A 17,228-nucleotide genomic window follows, 5' to 3' on the forward strand; every position below is an offset into this window, starting at 1 on the left:
TCTGTTTGAGTTCCAGTTTCCTTTCTTCCGTCTTTTGTGGTTAATTAATCCACATTTAAAAAGTCAAACTGTTACCACATGAAGAGTAGTTTGGAGGCCAAACAACCAGCTCTACTGTGCTGTGCCAAATGATTTGGATCTCTTAAAAGAGATAGATTTCCCATCACAGAGAACAAGGCTGGACAGACATCAGCTGAGGAAACACAGGTAAGATCAGGACCAAACTGGACTGCTTTATGAAAATGAACCAAAGACTGCATTCTGTGACACTGCTCATCCAGGCTTTAGACAGATTGAGGTTGTTTTTTTTTTTCTTTTTGCCTGGATATTTCACTCCTATCAGGACACAAAAGTAGCTGAACAATTTTAATATTTGCACTTCAAATGCTTGGCATAGTTGTGAGCAGCTCAAAACATAGCCTTTTTGGTGGCGTTTCTCAGTGCAGAAAACACTACTTGCCCCCCAAGGGTAGTGCTCTACAGCTGCTTGGCGTCATCTGTAAAGAACCTATACACAGCAAAGTTGTAGTGACTCACAGGAGGGCTGTAGATGCAATTTTCTTGGCACTAAGGGGGGAATTTATGCTAAGGAACCCCAGTGCATCATCCCCCAAGTCCCCCACTTTGCCCCAGACCCCCCAAAACCTAGAAGTGATGACAAACTTTTGAATGGTCTGTGAATCCATTACTTGGTAAACATAGCTGTCAGTCCTTTTCCTACATATGTGGTGCATTTATGGATCAATTTCCAATTTGCGTAATGAAGACTTGAAACTTTTTTACAACCAAATCACAAAAGCAGCAAATCCTCTTTTTCACAAGCTGGACTGAAATGCTCCACCTTTCTAGTTAAAAATCACCAAACTAATGCTTTGATATCACAATGATAATAACATTTTTTTTCAAGTAGATTTTTTTTTGACTAAGTGCTGCAGCTCTATCCAAGAACAACACAAAAAGTCCAGAATCAGTACACAAAATGAGACACACTGTTCCCTCTCTCATTTAGTCCTTTTCAAAGTTTGTTTCTGAACCGCTTACAAATCGTTCTCCTTGCATATCCACTGTCCTGGAATCGACAGTTCATGGCATCAGTGAAAACATTACATTATAGTCATAAAGGTCATGATGAGGCGCAGGTATTCATCTTTACATATTTACAGTAAACACACGTGGCATCATGATGAGTCACAGCAGCTCTTATACAGACCTTCAAACACTTAAAAAACATTCAGCTGACAGAGGGAGCTGGTGAAATGATTTCAGTGACACAAGCTCACATAGAAATTACAAATTAAACATTCAGCATGTACTGTCAAAGGCAAACATATCACAAATATACTGCAATAAGTGAGATCTCCCAACACCGTGGACTGATACGATCCTCATGGCACTTAGAAACAAGTTTCTTTTTGTGTTTTTGCTTCAGGCATCTGTTGATCATTCATTACCTGGTTTTGGCAAGTTAAAAAAAAAGGGCACTGTTTATACTAAGGTGTTTTGCCAATTGTAATATTGGAGCAGGCTGATAAAGAAAAATAAAATGTAAAAACAGATTTTTATTCATTTAAAGTCACCTAGTTTGTAAGCTAGTGCCTGATGTCACTTTATGGAGTTACATTATTATTTAATTTAAATTATTACTATGTACAGTTAAACAGTATATTGCTGCAAGATCAGCACGTAGTTCATTCGTCTGTCGACTTGTGAGTGGGATAGTTGGGACGTTTTCACACATGCACTCCATGCAAACAGCTGAATTTGCATCCTCACTTTCTGAAATTTGTCCTGCCGGCCCTCGGGTAAAACTCCACGTTAAACTGGGATGAGCAAATAAGAGAAGGATGCCAGATAGACTGATTCACAAATCTAGTGCATGGGATATGTTTCACATCCATGAAGGCAACTGCCCATGGTCTGTGTTTGGGAAGGGTAGAACCTTTAAAAAAGAAGAAACAACAACAACAACAACAACAAAAACAATACAGGAGAGTGATTGGACAAACACTCTGTTTGTCACATTCATAGCCGGCCAATTAAAGCACTGAAACATAATGACAGTGGCCATGTTCTACTCTGGAGTGAACTCAACACACTAGCTGCTAACTATCATTAAATGTAAGTGGTTAAGGGAACAAGGTAGGTAACATTCAGAGAGGGGTCTGGCCGCAGATCGTTCATCTGAAACACCGTTTATCTTGGAAAAGAAGTGCTGTCAGTTACATAACTTCACTGCAAACATTACAGACTAAGAAACATTTCATAAATAAATAAAGGAAAAGGTGAGAGGTCTAATGCAGGATTAAATGATGTATAGACCCTTTTTAAATATAGCTACACTAACAGTGGGATGCTTTAGCTTGTTAGTTTTAGCTAAAGCTAAAATAGCTATGCTAGCTATGTAATTAACAACACTATAAGCCATTGAGGCTAAGTTTGCTTTAGAAACATGAGCTTTAGCTAATGAATGGTCTGTGAAAGTGGCCGTCAGAGATGAGTGGTCTGCAGCCAGACTGTCGTGGACATTCAAAGAAATTTAATACAAGTTATTTGGAGGGAGTGACACTTTTATTCACCTGGGACCGGTATGATTTCTATGCATATAAAATGTTTACTATTTTATCTCTTCCTCACTCTTTTTCTTGTAGGGGAATATGATGAATTACATTTAGCACTGATTTTGAGTAAGAATTTTTCATCGTAGTGTTGGACTTTGTTGCTTCATCCTACATTTCCTGCTTTTTACGTCAAGTCCTGCTTTACTCCTATCCAACAGGGAAAACTTCATGCTGTGAGATGCAGATATCAACAAACAACTTTGGAGGATTCATAGCAGCCTGCCTGAAATATTCCTGGAATTGACAGGAGCGCATATGTGAAAACGGCTTCAGTAAATATCAAATTCAAACTGTTGTTGGTGCATGTCATTTTATCTCGGCTCATGCTCGCTTTTTGCTTCTTTATCTTGTCTCTTTTTTACAACCTCCATCTTCCCGCTAACACACTCATACCATGTTGTGTTGATCTATACGTGTCCGGTGCTGTGACACTTTGATGGACTGAATATACGGTCCCATTTGCCTGCTGGGAACATTTCCATTACCCCTATTGGCTCTGAGTTAAGCCCTGGATTTCAATCATCACCACAGTAACCGTCACTTTGCTCTGTATCACGTCTGCAGGACCTTGACCCACTACGGGCTTCGGGGGAAGTTTTGCCCAATAAACCTGGACTGCGTACTATAATGGAGCATTAATGAATGTGTGTGGATGTGTGGAAAAACCCTCAGGTGACAGTGAAGGACAGGGTGTTCATATATTGCAGTGAGTGTTTGTTACATTCTCTTGACCACCTTTCTCTCTCTCTTTCTTTTTTCTCTTTCTTTCAGTCACGCTCTTATTTTGTAGTAGGTTTTCTGGCGCAATCCCCCCAGACGTCCACATGGAATTATTGGTCATTAAAAAGTACATGGCGTATTTGAAGGCAAACGAACAGAGAGCATGCGGTTGGCAGAAATAGTGCTGACATTTCAGTCCTGCACTCTGCTCCAGAAAGACGTGAGTTATGGTCCCATATCCCTATGAGACAAGGTTAGAGGCATTTTAGCACACGCACCTCCCACTTCTGGTGTACACAGAATACTAAATACCCTCTGACACCTGTACAAAAACACATTAGCATCTGCTGTGTGAAGAGAGGAGGGAAGTAGATAGAGAGAGTGTTCGTACGTTTGTACGTCATCCTTTAAAGTGGTTTTTACAGTCGGTTTATTGTCCAATGAGTCACCTCCAGCTTCAGGTACTTGAATGCTGTTTGGATTTCGCAATTTCACCCAAAGTACCTAGTTGGCAGCCACACCAACAGGTACTATAGAGGAGAACAGATGGGTGACAGTCTTGTTAATGGGATCCAAGAGGGAGAAAGCATTCCACTCCTGCAGCCTCAGTTAATTTGCGCAGAGGAGGCAGCTTTTAAGTGCTATGTCCATCTTTGTCTCTGTCCACATCCTCAAAGAAACCTCTGCTCTGCTGTCTTTCTTTTGTTTTTTCTGTCTTTCTTTTCTCCTCATCCTCTCTCCTCCCTCTTCCTAAAGCCGCTCAGTAGCAGGAGAGAGAGGCAACTCTGCAATGCAGACACAGCAACAACCTCGGTCCACCCGACCAATTAGCGTGAGCCAGGATATGAGTGGCAGACCCAGCAGCCAGTCATAAGAGAGACTCATCATGGGTGGAGAAGGGGAAGGTGGGGGGGTTGCCTGAGAGATAGACAGAGGAGAGCAGGAGAGCTGAATGACAAATAAAGATGTCAGAAAAAGAGAAAGGCAGAGATAGAGGGAGAGGAGGATGGACAGAATGAGGAGGAAAAGAAAGATCTGTGTAAACAAAAACAGAGTTCTGAACATTTTCTTTATTTCCTCAGCAGTCACTGGCCGTTCTGAGTCCTGTCACTGCAGTTCTTCTTGCTCATCAGCTGGCTCAGATCCACCAGCTCGCCCAGCTCCCCTCGCTCCAGAGCCCCTCTAAGAAGAGCCCGGCTTAGCCCGGGGGTGTGCTGCTGGGACATGTAGGCCTGGCTGCTGGGAGGCGGCATGGAGGGTGGTGGCAGAGGGACAGGGACCATGCCATGGCTGCTCAGGATGTATCCTTCAGGGGCCGGCCAGCGCAAAGGCAGCGGCTCGCCGTACTCCACAGGGGCGCTGGGGGCTGAGACCACCCTCCGGCGCTCAGGCGAGTCCTGTGGAGTCATGGGGTACACATACTCTCCTGCAGACTTCCTGAGAGGGGCTTTGGGTGTCCCCTTCAATCCTTTTTCTTGCTTGCTTAGACAGACGTAGTGCTGGCGTGGCGTGTCGTTCCCTCGTCCTTCACGGTCGTGTCTCCCGCCTCCCCCCTGCTGGAAGAGTCTGGTAGTCAGGTAGACAGAAGGGGGCATGCGACAAGGGGAACCCAGACCCACTGAGCCTCCACCCAGGTACGTCTGGCTGGTGTCCCACCCTCCTGAGTTGGAGTCAGACAGGCGCAATCCTCTGCGTTTCTGCTGTGGTGTGTGCTCTGGTGTGGGCAGGAAACCTGGGTCAAGCTCTCCTGACTTCACCCAGCCATTGGGCATGACAAACAGGGTTTCTCCTCCCTGGGTGCAGGGACGCTCCCCACCTCCTTGTCTTGTCACACTAAGTACAGAGCCTCCCATCCCAGCGCCGCTACTAAGCAGGCCTCTTTCACGCCGCTGGATGGCAGACTGGGAGGTGGTGCCGTGTCGGCGGTTGCTTGGTTTGTGAGCCATGATCCAGCAGACGGCGAGGCCGGAGAGGGCTGCCCCGATGGTGAATGCAGAGACTGCAGATGCCACAAGCAGGTTAAGGGAGACCAAGCTCTCCGGTTCTATGAGCAAACTCTGCTGCAGGATTCCTGAAGATTAAAAGACACAATTATGAAGATGACATTTCAAAGAACAGCACAATGGACTTCCTCTTTAAATGTCTGTCCACAGGGGCTCTCTTAAATTATCATCAGCATTACATAGTGCTACCTTTGCTTAGCTCTTAATGTAACATAATAAATCGATAACTACAATAACACTCCTAATAGGTGATCATAATAGGTGATCATGGTGCTCAGCTCCTCTCTAGCCTCTCCACTCTAGCCTTGAGGCTCCACAGGCTCCAGCTTCAGAGGCCTGCACTTGTCATCAGCATAGCTCCGACCACAGCAGCTGACTCTCTTTTTCTCCCCACACTTTCCATACTGCAGCCTTCATAGGAGAGTCTCTCCTCTCAGCACATACCATTACCTCAGTGTTTCCACCCAGCTCTAATCACTCCCATCTGCAGACAAAGCAGCAGCGAATGCCGGCCCCTGGCTCAGCCTCTGCTACTTCAAGTCTGCAGCCTGGCATGGCTGACTTCTACTGCTATCAGTTTCTCGCAGTAGGAGGAAAACTTGACGGTCCTATATCAGTTTAAAAGGAATGAGTATGATGGGGGCAATTTTCAATGCCCCCTGATCTCACCAGACAGATTTTATGGCTTTGAAATGGACCTAAAACAGTTCAAAAGACTCTGCAGTAGTAGAAATTACTTTTCTTTTCCAAGTTTCCACTGACAGTGAATTCTAAATCGAGGTTCAAAGAACCCCCCTGCTTCTGTGGCGCTGCTGCAGAGACATCTGAGCCTTTCAAAAAGAAATTGACATCAGTATTTTATGCTATTTCTAGCTTTCTCACCGGCTACCTTCAGCCACTCCACTCTCAGATGTGGATGCAGCTTTTATAGAACAAAGCCTCATAACCACGAGGAGGTATCATTTCCCTTTGTGTCATTTAGCCGCTTTGGCTACTCCTCACATCCTCTCTAATTAAACTGTCTCACACTGGGAACATTTCTGACCTGTGGAAAGTGAAGCTGAAACTAAATTCCCAGCTCCACTCCCACCTGGTTCAGCACTGACAAAGACAACAAAGCACACAGACACTTAAATAAACTCTGAATGGATCTCGTTTAACTGCAGGGAGGAAAATCAAATCACACCATGGATAATTAAAATGAGCTTACATTAAAGAAAAGTCACCAATACTCCCTCTCTGACTTTTTCCCAGAACAAAATGTTCAGTGACAATGAGACAGGTGTAATAAGAGTTTCAGCCACTAGGGGGAGCCTGCTCTCAGTCTACAGTGCTCAGACAGAAGCATCCATGTCATAGTGCTGCAACCTACCATCACAGTCTCCTAGATGGGAGGAGGCGTTTCCATATTCCACATCTTGTTGAAAAGGCAACCTGCAGTGACAGAGAGATCACACATCAGACATTTTTCTTCATATAAAGACATCAAACAGCAGGTAACATGATTTTATAGTGGCCATTTTCCTGCTGTGGTCTCTCATAAATGTTTACACTCTTACATTAAACCGTTTCGTGAAAACGCAAGCTAAAAATGGGAATCATTTTTAAGCAATCCTTGCAAAGTAAACTGTACATGAAAGTGGACATTTGTTGATAGAAATCACTCATTTATATATGTCATTTATCGGCATGTCATTTCTGTGTAATAGGATACATTATTGATTGCATTAATGATTTTCTGTTTTTCTTGCCACATGTCAGGAAGGAGCAGAGGTCAGGGTCAGTTGACAGGTAGTGAAGGCAGCATGAAGGATGGAAAAAAGAGTTTGATTATGATACAATAAATGCCACAATTTGCAATAGTTTTGCTTCATATTGTTATTACAATGAATTTATGAAGAACTGGTTATGAAAAATAGTGAAATTAGGAGTAAAACCACATCATATGGCTTTATATGTGGTACAAGCGTACATGAGACCATTAGAATAAAGACCGACTGTGCAATGATTTTATTTTTAATGCTTTAAACAGCTGCTTCAGACAAAATGATTTACAGCACACTGAAAAATCAGCAAATATTAAGCACCAGTATGCGCAGCTTTGCATGCGTAGAGCGGTATAAAGGAAGAGTTAAGAAGATGATCTTTTTCCACCTGCTAACATAGCTAAAGCTAAGCTCACAAAGCAGCTATGTAAGCTAACTTATCTACATTATCTACTTTGGGAAATTTGTTCAGCTGTTCAGGTTAATTTGTTTGGACATTTTCTAGCTTTTTCGTGGATATCTGGGAAATGGATTTGTAAATTTGGAGGAATTTGTTTGGAGCTGAGTTCATGTCATAATCTTTGATCAACCCAAGGTTTCTTATTTTCCTTCACAATAAAAGCAGATTCGTATTCAACAAGTAAATTACCCTTAATCCAAGACAAAAAACAAATCAGTTTTAAATGAGAAATAGTGGTTAAAAATGGGGAGATTAATTGCGATCAACTTAAAAATGCCCAGATGAATCTCAATTAAATATTGTAATAATTTGAAAGCCCTATTGATATCTTATTGTATTCAAATTTAAGAACATTGCCATAGACTAAAGCTATAATGGGATTATGTCAGAAATATAGAAATCTGAGATTAATAGTGGTTAAAATTTCAATCATTTGAGAGCCCTAAATGTGATATATTAACTCAAAATAATGTAACAAAACATATTATTGACTACTATGATACAGCATATTATAATTTAAGTGTGGATAAGAGATATACAAACAATAAAAGTAATATGAACTTGTCAGGATTAATTCAGATTTTTTAATCTATTGATAATTCTAGAGTCTTTTTAAAAGTGCTGAAGCATCCCTTAATTTCATTTCAGCACCCTTAAAATAATTTAAATACCAGCAAGAAATCCAAACATGTTTTTTGGGACACCTTTACATGTTACAATCTATTAAGGAGCCAAGCACCCCTGAAGGTCTGATACAAAAGAATCCCCTGTTTAAACCTACTTCATTAAAAAATAAAACCTTTTTATACTGATTCATTTGAGCTTTCAAAATAAATACTTTTTTATGAAACTCAGAAAGAAGGATGACCATTTAATCTGACACGGTGTAGACATGAAGCGTCTGAGTGCAAATGGATAAAAAAGCATCCTATAACTATTAAAGGCTCAAACACATTAGAGACAAAAGTGAGAAAGCTTTTAAACTTAACCAAATAAAGTGTTTAAAAGGCGTGGGCACCATATAGGTAATGGATTTAGAATTCTGCACAAAGTTAAAGGATAAATATTTAATAGAAACAGATATCAACTACTTAGCCAATCTTGCTGAGTTTGTTAAAATGAGGACGGCCTCTTTTAAGTAACAATAGAATATTTACTGGAGTGTGCTCATGCTTGTTAACTTATTTATGAGCCATTATCTTTCTATTTCTTTCTGTTCATCTAGTTTTTATTAGCTTTTATTATCTGCCCCTTCATTTTTGTTTCCTTTGTTTTTTCACATGTGAAACTGTATCCTGATAAATCACTTTAGTGGGATGGAGAGGACATAACAGTCTACAGACTTGATTCTAAATGGATGGACACTAATCTGAATATCCTAAACCACTTTTATTTCATCACCCCTCATTCTAAAGCATTTATCCTCCTTACGTCAGGTGACATGAAATCTATGTATTGACCAGAGATTTTTTAGATAGCAAGCCTAAAGAGGTAGGATACTGTTGTGAGGATGGCAGGTGTATGTGATCATGTGTTTGTGAGTTGTCCTGACCGTGTGCCTGGTCTCAGAAAGGAGCAGGTGCCGCCTCTGGTCCAGCCACAGTACGGGTCTCTGGAGGCTAAACAACTCCTGCACACAGACAGCGAGAAATTATAAAAAGCTGAGAGATGACCTGATTATCACAGCAGCCATTTTGACCATTTTAGCTGTAAAACTCTCCCTGGGAAAAATAGAGAAAAGTTTGTTGTGAAACCCAGGAATATAGCAGTGTTTCAGTCATGTTTGAAAGCTCAGTCAATTTTTAAAGATCCATTCATTTCCGTTTAAAAGATGGGACTCTAAATCTCAGGAGATAAGAAGGGGAAAATGGAACAAAAGTAAAAATCAACACACATAGAAAGAAATATCAAATGTAATCTAATCATAACAACACCATTTGCATCAGCACTTGAAATTCAGCTCAAGTGCCCCCAGTTTCTCATAACTATTGAGATGTTTCTACACCTTGATGTAGTCCACCTGTGGTAAGTCAAATTGATTGGACATAATTTGGTACACACCTCTCTATAGAAGGCCCTATAGCTGACAGTGCATACCAGAGCAAAAACCAAGCCATGAGGTCAAAGACAGGAGAGCTCAGAGACAAGATTGTTGCAAGGCACAGATTTGAGGAAGGCTACAATAAAATCTGCTACACTGAAGGTTCCCAAGGGCACAGTGGCCTCCATAATTCTCAAATGGAAGAAGTTTGGCACAACCAGGACTCTTCCAAGAGCTGGTCGCCTGGCCAAACTGAGCAATCAGGAGAGAACTGCTTTAGTAAGAGAGGTGACCAAGGACCCAACGGTCACCCTGATGGGTGTTTTTCAGCAGCAGTGACTGGGAGACTGGTTGAGTTGACAGAAAGCTTAATGGAGCAAAATACAGAGACATCCTCAATGAAAACCTGTTCTGCAGCGCTTAGGACCTCGAATTGGAAGTTTCACTAATCAATGTGGCAATTACTTTAAGACAACACAGCAGTGACTTAGGGACAACTCTGTGAATGCCCAGAGTGGCCCAGCCAGAGCCCTGACTTGAACCCTATTGAGCATCCCTGGAGTGATTTGTAAATAGCTGACTACTTAAGTCTGGATACCTATGTCAGTGTATTATTTCAGGTTTATTTTTGATAAATCTGCAAAGATTTCTCAAATTATGCTTTCACTTTCTCATTTGAGGTACTAATTTTAGACTTTTAATCATTTGACATCCCCTATTGATATCATATTGTACAAAAAAAGGATCTCAATGGACTAAAGCTATTTTGTAGTTCTGTCATCACAATGTTTGTGAACCCTTGAGCTAGCACGCTAGCCGTGTAGGTTAACTAACATCCCTGTGGTGGCTAACAGGTTCTCGCCACCAGGTTCTAGTCATTAGCTGTAAAATATGAAGTACTGCAAGTCCCAGTGGACTTATAAGATATATATAGTGTTCAAATGTATTACAGTTTACACACATCAGTCACACATACAGTATCTAGCTGCTGCTTGTTCCCAGCTTCCTGTATCTGAGAGTGATTTATGGCTGCTGAGGGATTCAGGCTCACATAATTCTAAACATCTTTCCCACATGTGCAGTGATAAACAAATGCCTTGTTAGTATTCATCATAAATCAACTATTTTTTTTTCACAAACAAACTTAGACCAAGATAATCTAGTGTCAAGCCACATGGTATTTCCAAGGGAGAATCAGCAACCCAAATAAGCCAGCTGTAGTTTGACAAACACTTTCCCTTGGTGGCTGAAACAACAGCAGAATCTCAACATTTTCTTTACTGGGGTGAATGCACAAATATGGAGCAAGAGCGCAGGAAGAAAACAGAAGTTGGCTGGTGAGCAGTAACTTGGCTAATGGCCCCTGGTTCTTTCAAACTGACCTAATTACCACTTTTCTTCAAGAAGAAGAGAGAAACACTCAACAGGTGGCTTCTTTTTTTTTCTTACTTCATGCAGCGTGAGTGAAGGTGGCAGCGAGACGTGGGCACTCGGACCAGACAGGAGGGGAAGGCCAGAAGCAGAGTGTGACTGGTTCGGTCCAACGACAGAGAAAGGAGCTGACGGGCCTGAGGTGAGTCTTCGCCACACCTGGACACAGACACAGACATGTAAAGATGGGAGGCAGAGACAAAGAGTCCACAGGTGGAGGTGAGTGTACGCTGTTTGGCCTCAGATCAGTCTGAGATGGGTTCAAAGGCCTCATCTGTTTTTATTTCAAGGCAGACAGCCCCGGTTTCCCTTACCCTGATATATATGATCGCAACATCAGATTTATTGAGACCTGAACAGACACATAAACCACAGATGTTTGCTTAAAGGAAACAAAACTCCTCTGCACCAGCAGCCAGGGTTGAAGACCAAATCCTTGTTATCTTTAGTCTGTTTCAATGAATGGGGATTTAAAGACAGAAAAATATAGGCTGAAAAGGTTAAAGATGATGATATCATGATCATCAAAAAAGATTCTTATTTTCATTTCCTTTTATTAGATCATTACTGAATCAAGCTTAGCATTAGTTCATGCAGATCATCAAAGTATGTGCACAGCTGCAATCAGCTGGCCAAATCCTTTTCTTTTATACCAACCACAGCTCTTTATTCTCAACGAGGCGGTGGATTTTAATATGAATTTCTTCACTCAGATCTCTGCCTCGCCAGTGCTGATCACACTGTGCTGCTCCTTTCTAGCCTAAAACTTTGTTGCTCCCTCATTTTCACTTTTATGCTGGTAAGGATTGCACTGCTGCCAAACTACATTTCATTTTATCTGACAGATAATGGCATTGTTGTTTCTATTGATCAGTGTATCTATATGGGGAGGGTCTAAGCAGAGCCTTCAACACCAAGCAGAACTGTAAATCCATTTTGAAATAAATGCTTAAATCTATGACTAGAGTTACTGAATGAAACTGTATTCAGTGTACTGTATTCAGCCTTCAAACTTTTTAAAACGTAAAGACTTTACCAATAATAGAGTTCTCAGATAAGTCGGCTTTTGAGAAAGGTAAATATTGTAAACCCTGCATTAACAGAAGTGCATATAAAGCAAAAATGATGCAAACCACACAGCTGTTTTCTGGGGGACTTCACTGCAAGGTAAAAGGTAAAGGTAAATTTTTCACGGTGCAATAGATTCTAAAAATATACATTGTAGCCTTGCATCAGCTATTTTCAGAGCATCAGCAGTGGCATAAAAATTAAAGGTATCATAGAAGTGATTTAGGAACTTTATTTAAAGGCTGTTATCATGACTGTTAAGTTAAATGGGTCGGAAATATTTGGCTGGCCAATCAGTAATCCAACTGATATGAGCTTAAATTTTGATAAAATACATATAACATGATTGTAAATTGTAATCTTTAAAGCTCCTGAGAGGAATTTTCAATTTCTGTTGATTTATAGCACCCCAGATCTCTTTGCTGATATTGTTTTCATGTTTCCAGAAAAAAAAAAAATCTCCTCGTTTAATTTTTACAGTAAGACTTATCACTCATTGTGAGTACCTTCTATTCACAATGACTGACACCTAACTTGTCACATAATTTTCAGCTGTAAACATCTACAAGGCTATTCTCGGTGCTCTTCCTTCTTACCTTCTGACCAACATCAGTCCAAAGAAGTCTGAAACTTAGAAATTCAATCACAGGAGCTTTTCTTATTGTTTGTCCCAAGGGTCAGAACTGGACTTGGAAAAAAGGCATCTAAATTTGCCGCTCCCAGGTTTACATGTTACAGGTTAACAGAAAGGAGGAAGTTGGTTGACTTGGAGACAGAAACATCTGGCTGTAGATGTTTCGAATGAACTATTTCCATCCCAGTTAATCAGAACTGCTGATTCCCTTGTCATTTCTTGCCCTTCAATATATTCATTGTTTAAAAAATTATTTGTAGGGCTGCTAATTGTTGGTCTATAATTTATAGTTTAACTGTGCTGCTGCCTAACTTGGCCAGGACAGTCTTGAAAAAAAGACTTTTAATCTCAATGAGTTATTTTTTGGGGGTTAAATAAAAGTTAAGTAAAAAAATAAGAACAACTTTATGGAATAGTTAGTCTTGCTGCTGATAGTTGTCTCAAAAGGTCATAAAGAGCCATTCGTTTTAATTAAAGTCAGCTGCGTAACCAGTTTTAACTCCTGATAGGAGTTTTTGATCATTTCTTTGAAATCATATACAATCCCCAATAGGCCATCAATTTCTCCAGGCTCAGAAGAAAGGACCACCCAGCTTATCAGCGCAAAGGTCAACGGCAAGCATCTGTCATGGCGTGGGGGTGTTTTAGTGTCCATGGCATGGATAACTTGCACATCTGTGGAGGCACAATCATTACAGACACATATGTACAGTTTAAGAGCAGCATATGTTCCATTCAGATGTGAGATGTCAGGGAAGTCCCTGCTTATTTCAGCAATACAAAGCCACATCCTGCAGGAGTTACAACAGCATGGCTTCACAGTAAAAGAGTGCAGGCACTAGACTGGCCAGCATGCAGTCCAGAGTGATTAACAAAGCTCCTTTCCCACCATTTCTTAAACTTGTTCCAGGCATCAAATTCAAAAAGTGTATATATATATATATATATATATGTATATATAAAGTCTGTCAGTTTGTTTCAGTGTTGGGGTAACGCATTACAAAGAAATCTGTTAGATTACTCAGATTACTTTTTTGTTGTAATGAGAAATGTAACACGTTAGTTTTACAATCCAAGTAATCCTTTATTAGTTACTCCTCATAAAAGTAATCCGTTACCAGAAGCATCTGCTCTGTTCATCCTCCTTTCTTTCCTGTATGCATGTTGGCATGTAGCACCATGCCAGCAGAAGATAAACACAACTGTTTCAGCCGCGTGCATTGCTTACTGAACTAGTGAGATGGCAGAGAGGGCAGTATAGCACTGTGAAGTTTTCCTCTTTATTTTTGATTTTGACTGAAAAGGATGAGAACAACATCACACTGAAATGTAAGTTTAAAAGCTGTTGTTTTGTTTTCATTGAACCAGCTATGCAGCCGTTCCAAATATGCACGGTTATTACACTCAGTGTTTGTTTTACAATCGACGTGGAACGAGTGGTTAAAGGGTTTTAGTATTTGGTAACATTGAGGTACTCTGACACGTTAGCTATATCAGAATGTAAAGCAGTAATCTCACGAGTTACATTTAGAAGTAACACTACCCAACATTGATCCTGTTTGTATTCACATCTTACACAGTGTCCCAACTTTTTTGGAACTGGGGTTCTTACATGAATACACGTGTGAGAGATATAATTCATCAAAGATCTGTATTAGTCTTCTACTCTAAGATGCTCTAAAAAGTGTTCAAATGAAGTATGTTACTAAATCTGATGCCAGTCCTTTTTTTAAACCTTGCTGCTTCTCAGTTCTTAAATAAAGGCTGATAACACGAGTCCTGATCTACCTGCAGCAACATGCTAAAATGGATAATTTATTGGAGATCAAGCACAAATGTGGCTCCACTCCTACTCACTTCTCTGGGTTGAATCCTTCCACCTCCTCAAGAAACACACTGCTGTGGGAGACTGAGTCTCCAGTGGGAATCATCAGAAACTTGAGGATTGTTCCTCTGGTGGAGCCCAGGAACAGAACTGTACGGTTCTTATGTGGACCGGCTTCTGTGTCCACCACCATGGCCGTTAACTGGTACCTAAAGACAGAAATATACATTAGCTAATGACAGATAACAGATTTTTAAAAGTGGATCAATAAAAACGTGATCTTTTCAACCCTACTATCTAAGATGCGTGTTTTCGGATCTAAGCTTCCCTTCCATGCCATAAAAAGTTCTGCATGGGTGCTATAAAAATCAACTGAGTCCATATGTGTACCTTCCCATAGTCTTGACCACCCAGGGTCTATGTCCCATCAGTGGAACAGTCTCATCCATCAGCGGGTGAGTCTTCACAAAGTTCAGCACCTCATCTGGCAGTGTGGTAGAAGAGCTAAATCTGGAGCCCTGCACTGCACATCCTCCTGGTCTGCAGGCAGAGATAGGACAATAAAAACAAGAAAGTGAGGATCATAAATACACAGGAAAGAGAGAGAAGCTGCTGGAGGCTGTTACTGAATTTTTGCTGAATAGTGGTGAAGTTGCCGTGTGATTGACAGTTGGCGTGTATAGCAGAGGAGAAAGTCGGCTAAATGTGAGACAGATGCTAAAGACAGCAGCACTGCAGCATTCTGCACAAAGTCTGCTCATATCTCTTTTGCATAACAGTACCTGGGCTTAGGCACTGCTTCGTCCGGCACAGGAGTCCAAATAGACTCAGGGGATTTCTGCTCTTTAAACCGGCCTTCAAATACACGAGCAAGCTGCTGCATGTCAAACACGCACACCGCAGAGCCAGGGATGCTACCACAGGAGAAGAAGGAAACAGACATTAATGAGAAAAAACTGTGCTTGTGCATTTTTAAAATGGTTCATGCAGCTTACCTGTTTGGTGGTGTCGAAAAGAGACCCAGGATGACATCTCGCCCCTGCATGTGGATGATGTCACTGGTGGCATGTAAGAGGTTGAAGTAAAAGTGGGAATCTCCAGGGACGGAGCAGTTTAGACGGGCCTTCAGGAATGTGGTCCACTGTTTCTCCAGGACGCGCTGAGACCCACCGAGGTCTGCCTTACACACCCGAGCCACACGGGACACCATGACCTGGATTCAAACATATACAGCTTAGTAAAATGAAGGGGTCATAGAGGACTTTTTAACGACATGTTTTTAATTTCAGTCATTAAAATGTATGTCTTATCTGTTTCTTCACTGAATCATTTGTCATTTGTGGGTTCATTAATATCGAATAACCATAATAATCATTACCACTTTTGTAACTTTCTCCATACCTTTTAAAAAATGTCTCCGACTCATTATGTTTACAGTTAATCTTTAGCTACAGACAAATCTGCAAATTTAAAGCCTTTATACGATTTTTTACTGGTTATAAAACAAACAGAAAATAGTTCATTTGCTTCTGTATGACCTACTTAAGCAGATAATAAGACAGTTATCAACAGAACTGATTATTTAGATATTTTTATAATGCCTGATCTCTGCTGAGGGATAAACGGTTTAACAGGCATTTTAATAAGATTTTTCATGACCATTATACCTAGTGCATTTACTTGGATTAACTCTGTTTTGGAGTTTTGGATACTTAGTGGTAATCCTTCTTGCTAGGTTTGGATGCACCTTGCACTAGAGCGGATGCGATGCAAGTCCAGTCTGCACTTGAAGATGGTATGTGATTTGTGAATTTTGACACCTTTCTATTTTGGCATCTTCTTTTTAAGGAGGAAACTAAGAGAACCTGAGTATATACTGTCACTCTGTTGTGTCAATTTTTTTTTTTAAGATTTATTTTTGGGCATTTTGGGGCCTTTATTAGATAGAGGAGGACAGTGGATAGAGTTGGAAACAGGGTCAAGAGTGGGGAAGAGACATGCGGTAAAGGGCCTCAGGCCAGATTCGAACCCGGCCGCCCGCGTACATGGGGAGCGCCTTTAACCACTAGGCCACCTGCTCCCCCTGTTGTGTCAATTTTAATAATAAAATATGTATACACCAGTGCTTTAAGTGAGCCTGTACCCGACAGTTCTACCACTTTTAAATTTTACCCTTGGTGTATGCAGACTCCTTCCAGCATACCGGGATGTCTCACCAGTTGCTGGTATGCTCTCCTGTTCTCTACAGCTGACAGCTTCTATGGATGATTCATGATAACATCTGAATAGATGCACTGCCCTGGTGCACCGTGAACTTCCCACTGTAGACTGTGATATTCATCGCTAGCTGCATTTCCATTACAGTTTTTTGCAAAATAAAAGCGATATTTCTTAAATTTTGATTAAGTATAATTGCACTTTGAATGTGTTTCCACATTTTGGGCATGAGCCTCATAATTCTAGTAAAATCTCATCTCGCAAGACTCCGTTGCAAGGAAGCTGAACGCTCAAAACCTGTTATGTGTTGGTACAGTTATGATTACAACTACAGCAGTTGCCTTGATAATTTTGAACAAAAGATAAAGGCAACAGATGATAATTTAGAGGCAAAGTCTGCATGTATGGCAAAAGCCATGTATAAGGGTATAAATATGATGTTCAG

At 41.0% G+C, this 17,228-nt stretch overlaps 1 protein-coding gene across 1 annotated transcript in view; it reads right to left on the minus strand.

The window, feature by feature from the left end:
• Positions 1 to 661: 661 nt before the first annotated feature.
• Positions 662 to 17,228, minus strand: part of LOC121519662 (semaphorin-6B-like) — a 69,118-nt gene continuing 52,551 nt past the window's right edge. The window contains exons 10-17 of the mRNA XM_041802465.1: positions 15,562 to 15,779; positions 15,349 to 15,480; positions 14,957 to 15,106; positions 14,599 to 14,775; positions 11,058 to 11,198; positions 9,120 to 9,197; positions 6,714 to 6,775; positions 662 to 5,409 (exon numbers count right to left, since the gene is read on the minus strand). Of these exons, the coding sequence (XP_041658399.1) occupies positions 4,424 to 5,409; positions 6,714 to 6,775; positions 9,120 to 9,197; positions 11,058 to 11,198; positions 14,599 to 14,775; positions 14,957 to 15,106; positions 15,349 to 15,480; positions 15,562 to 15,779 (1,944 nt within the window). The 3' untranslated portion in view covers positions 662 to 4,423. The remainder of the gene's footprint in view (positions 5,410 to 6,713; positions 6,776 to 9,119; positions 9,198 to 11,057; positions 11,199 to 14,598; positions 14,776 to 14,956; positions 15,107 to 15,348; positions 15,481 to 15,561; positions 15,780 to 17,228) is intronic.

Source organism: Cheilinus undulatus, linkage group 13, assembly GCF_018320785.1.
Source record: "Cheilinus undulatus linkage group 13, ASM1832078v1, whole genome shotgun sequence".
Lineage (NCBI taxonomy): Eukaryota > Metazoa > Chordata > Actinopteri > Labriformes > Labridae > Cheilinus > Cheilinus undulatus.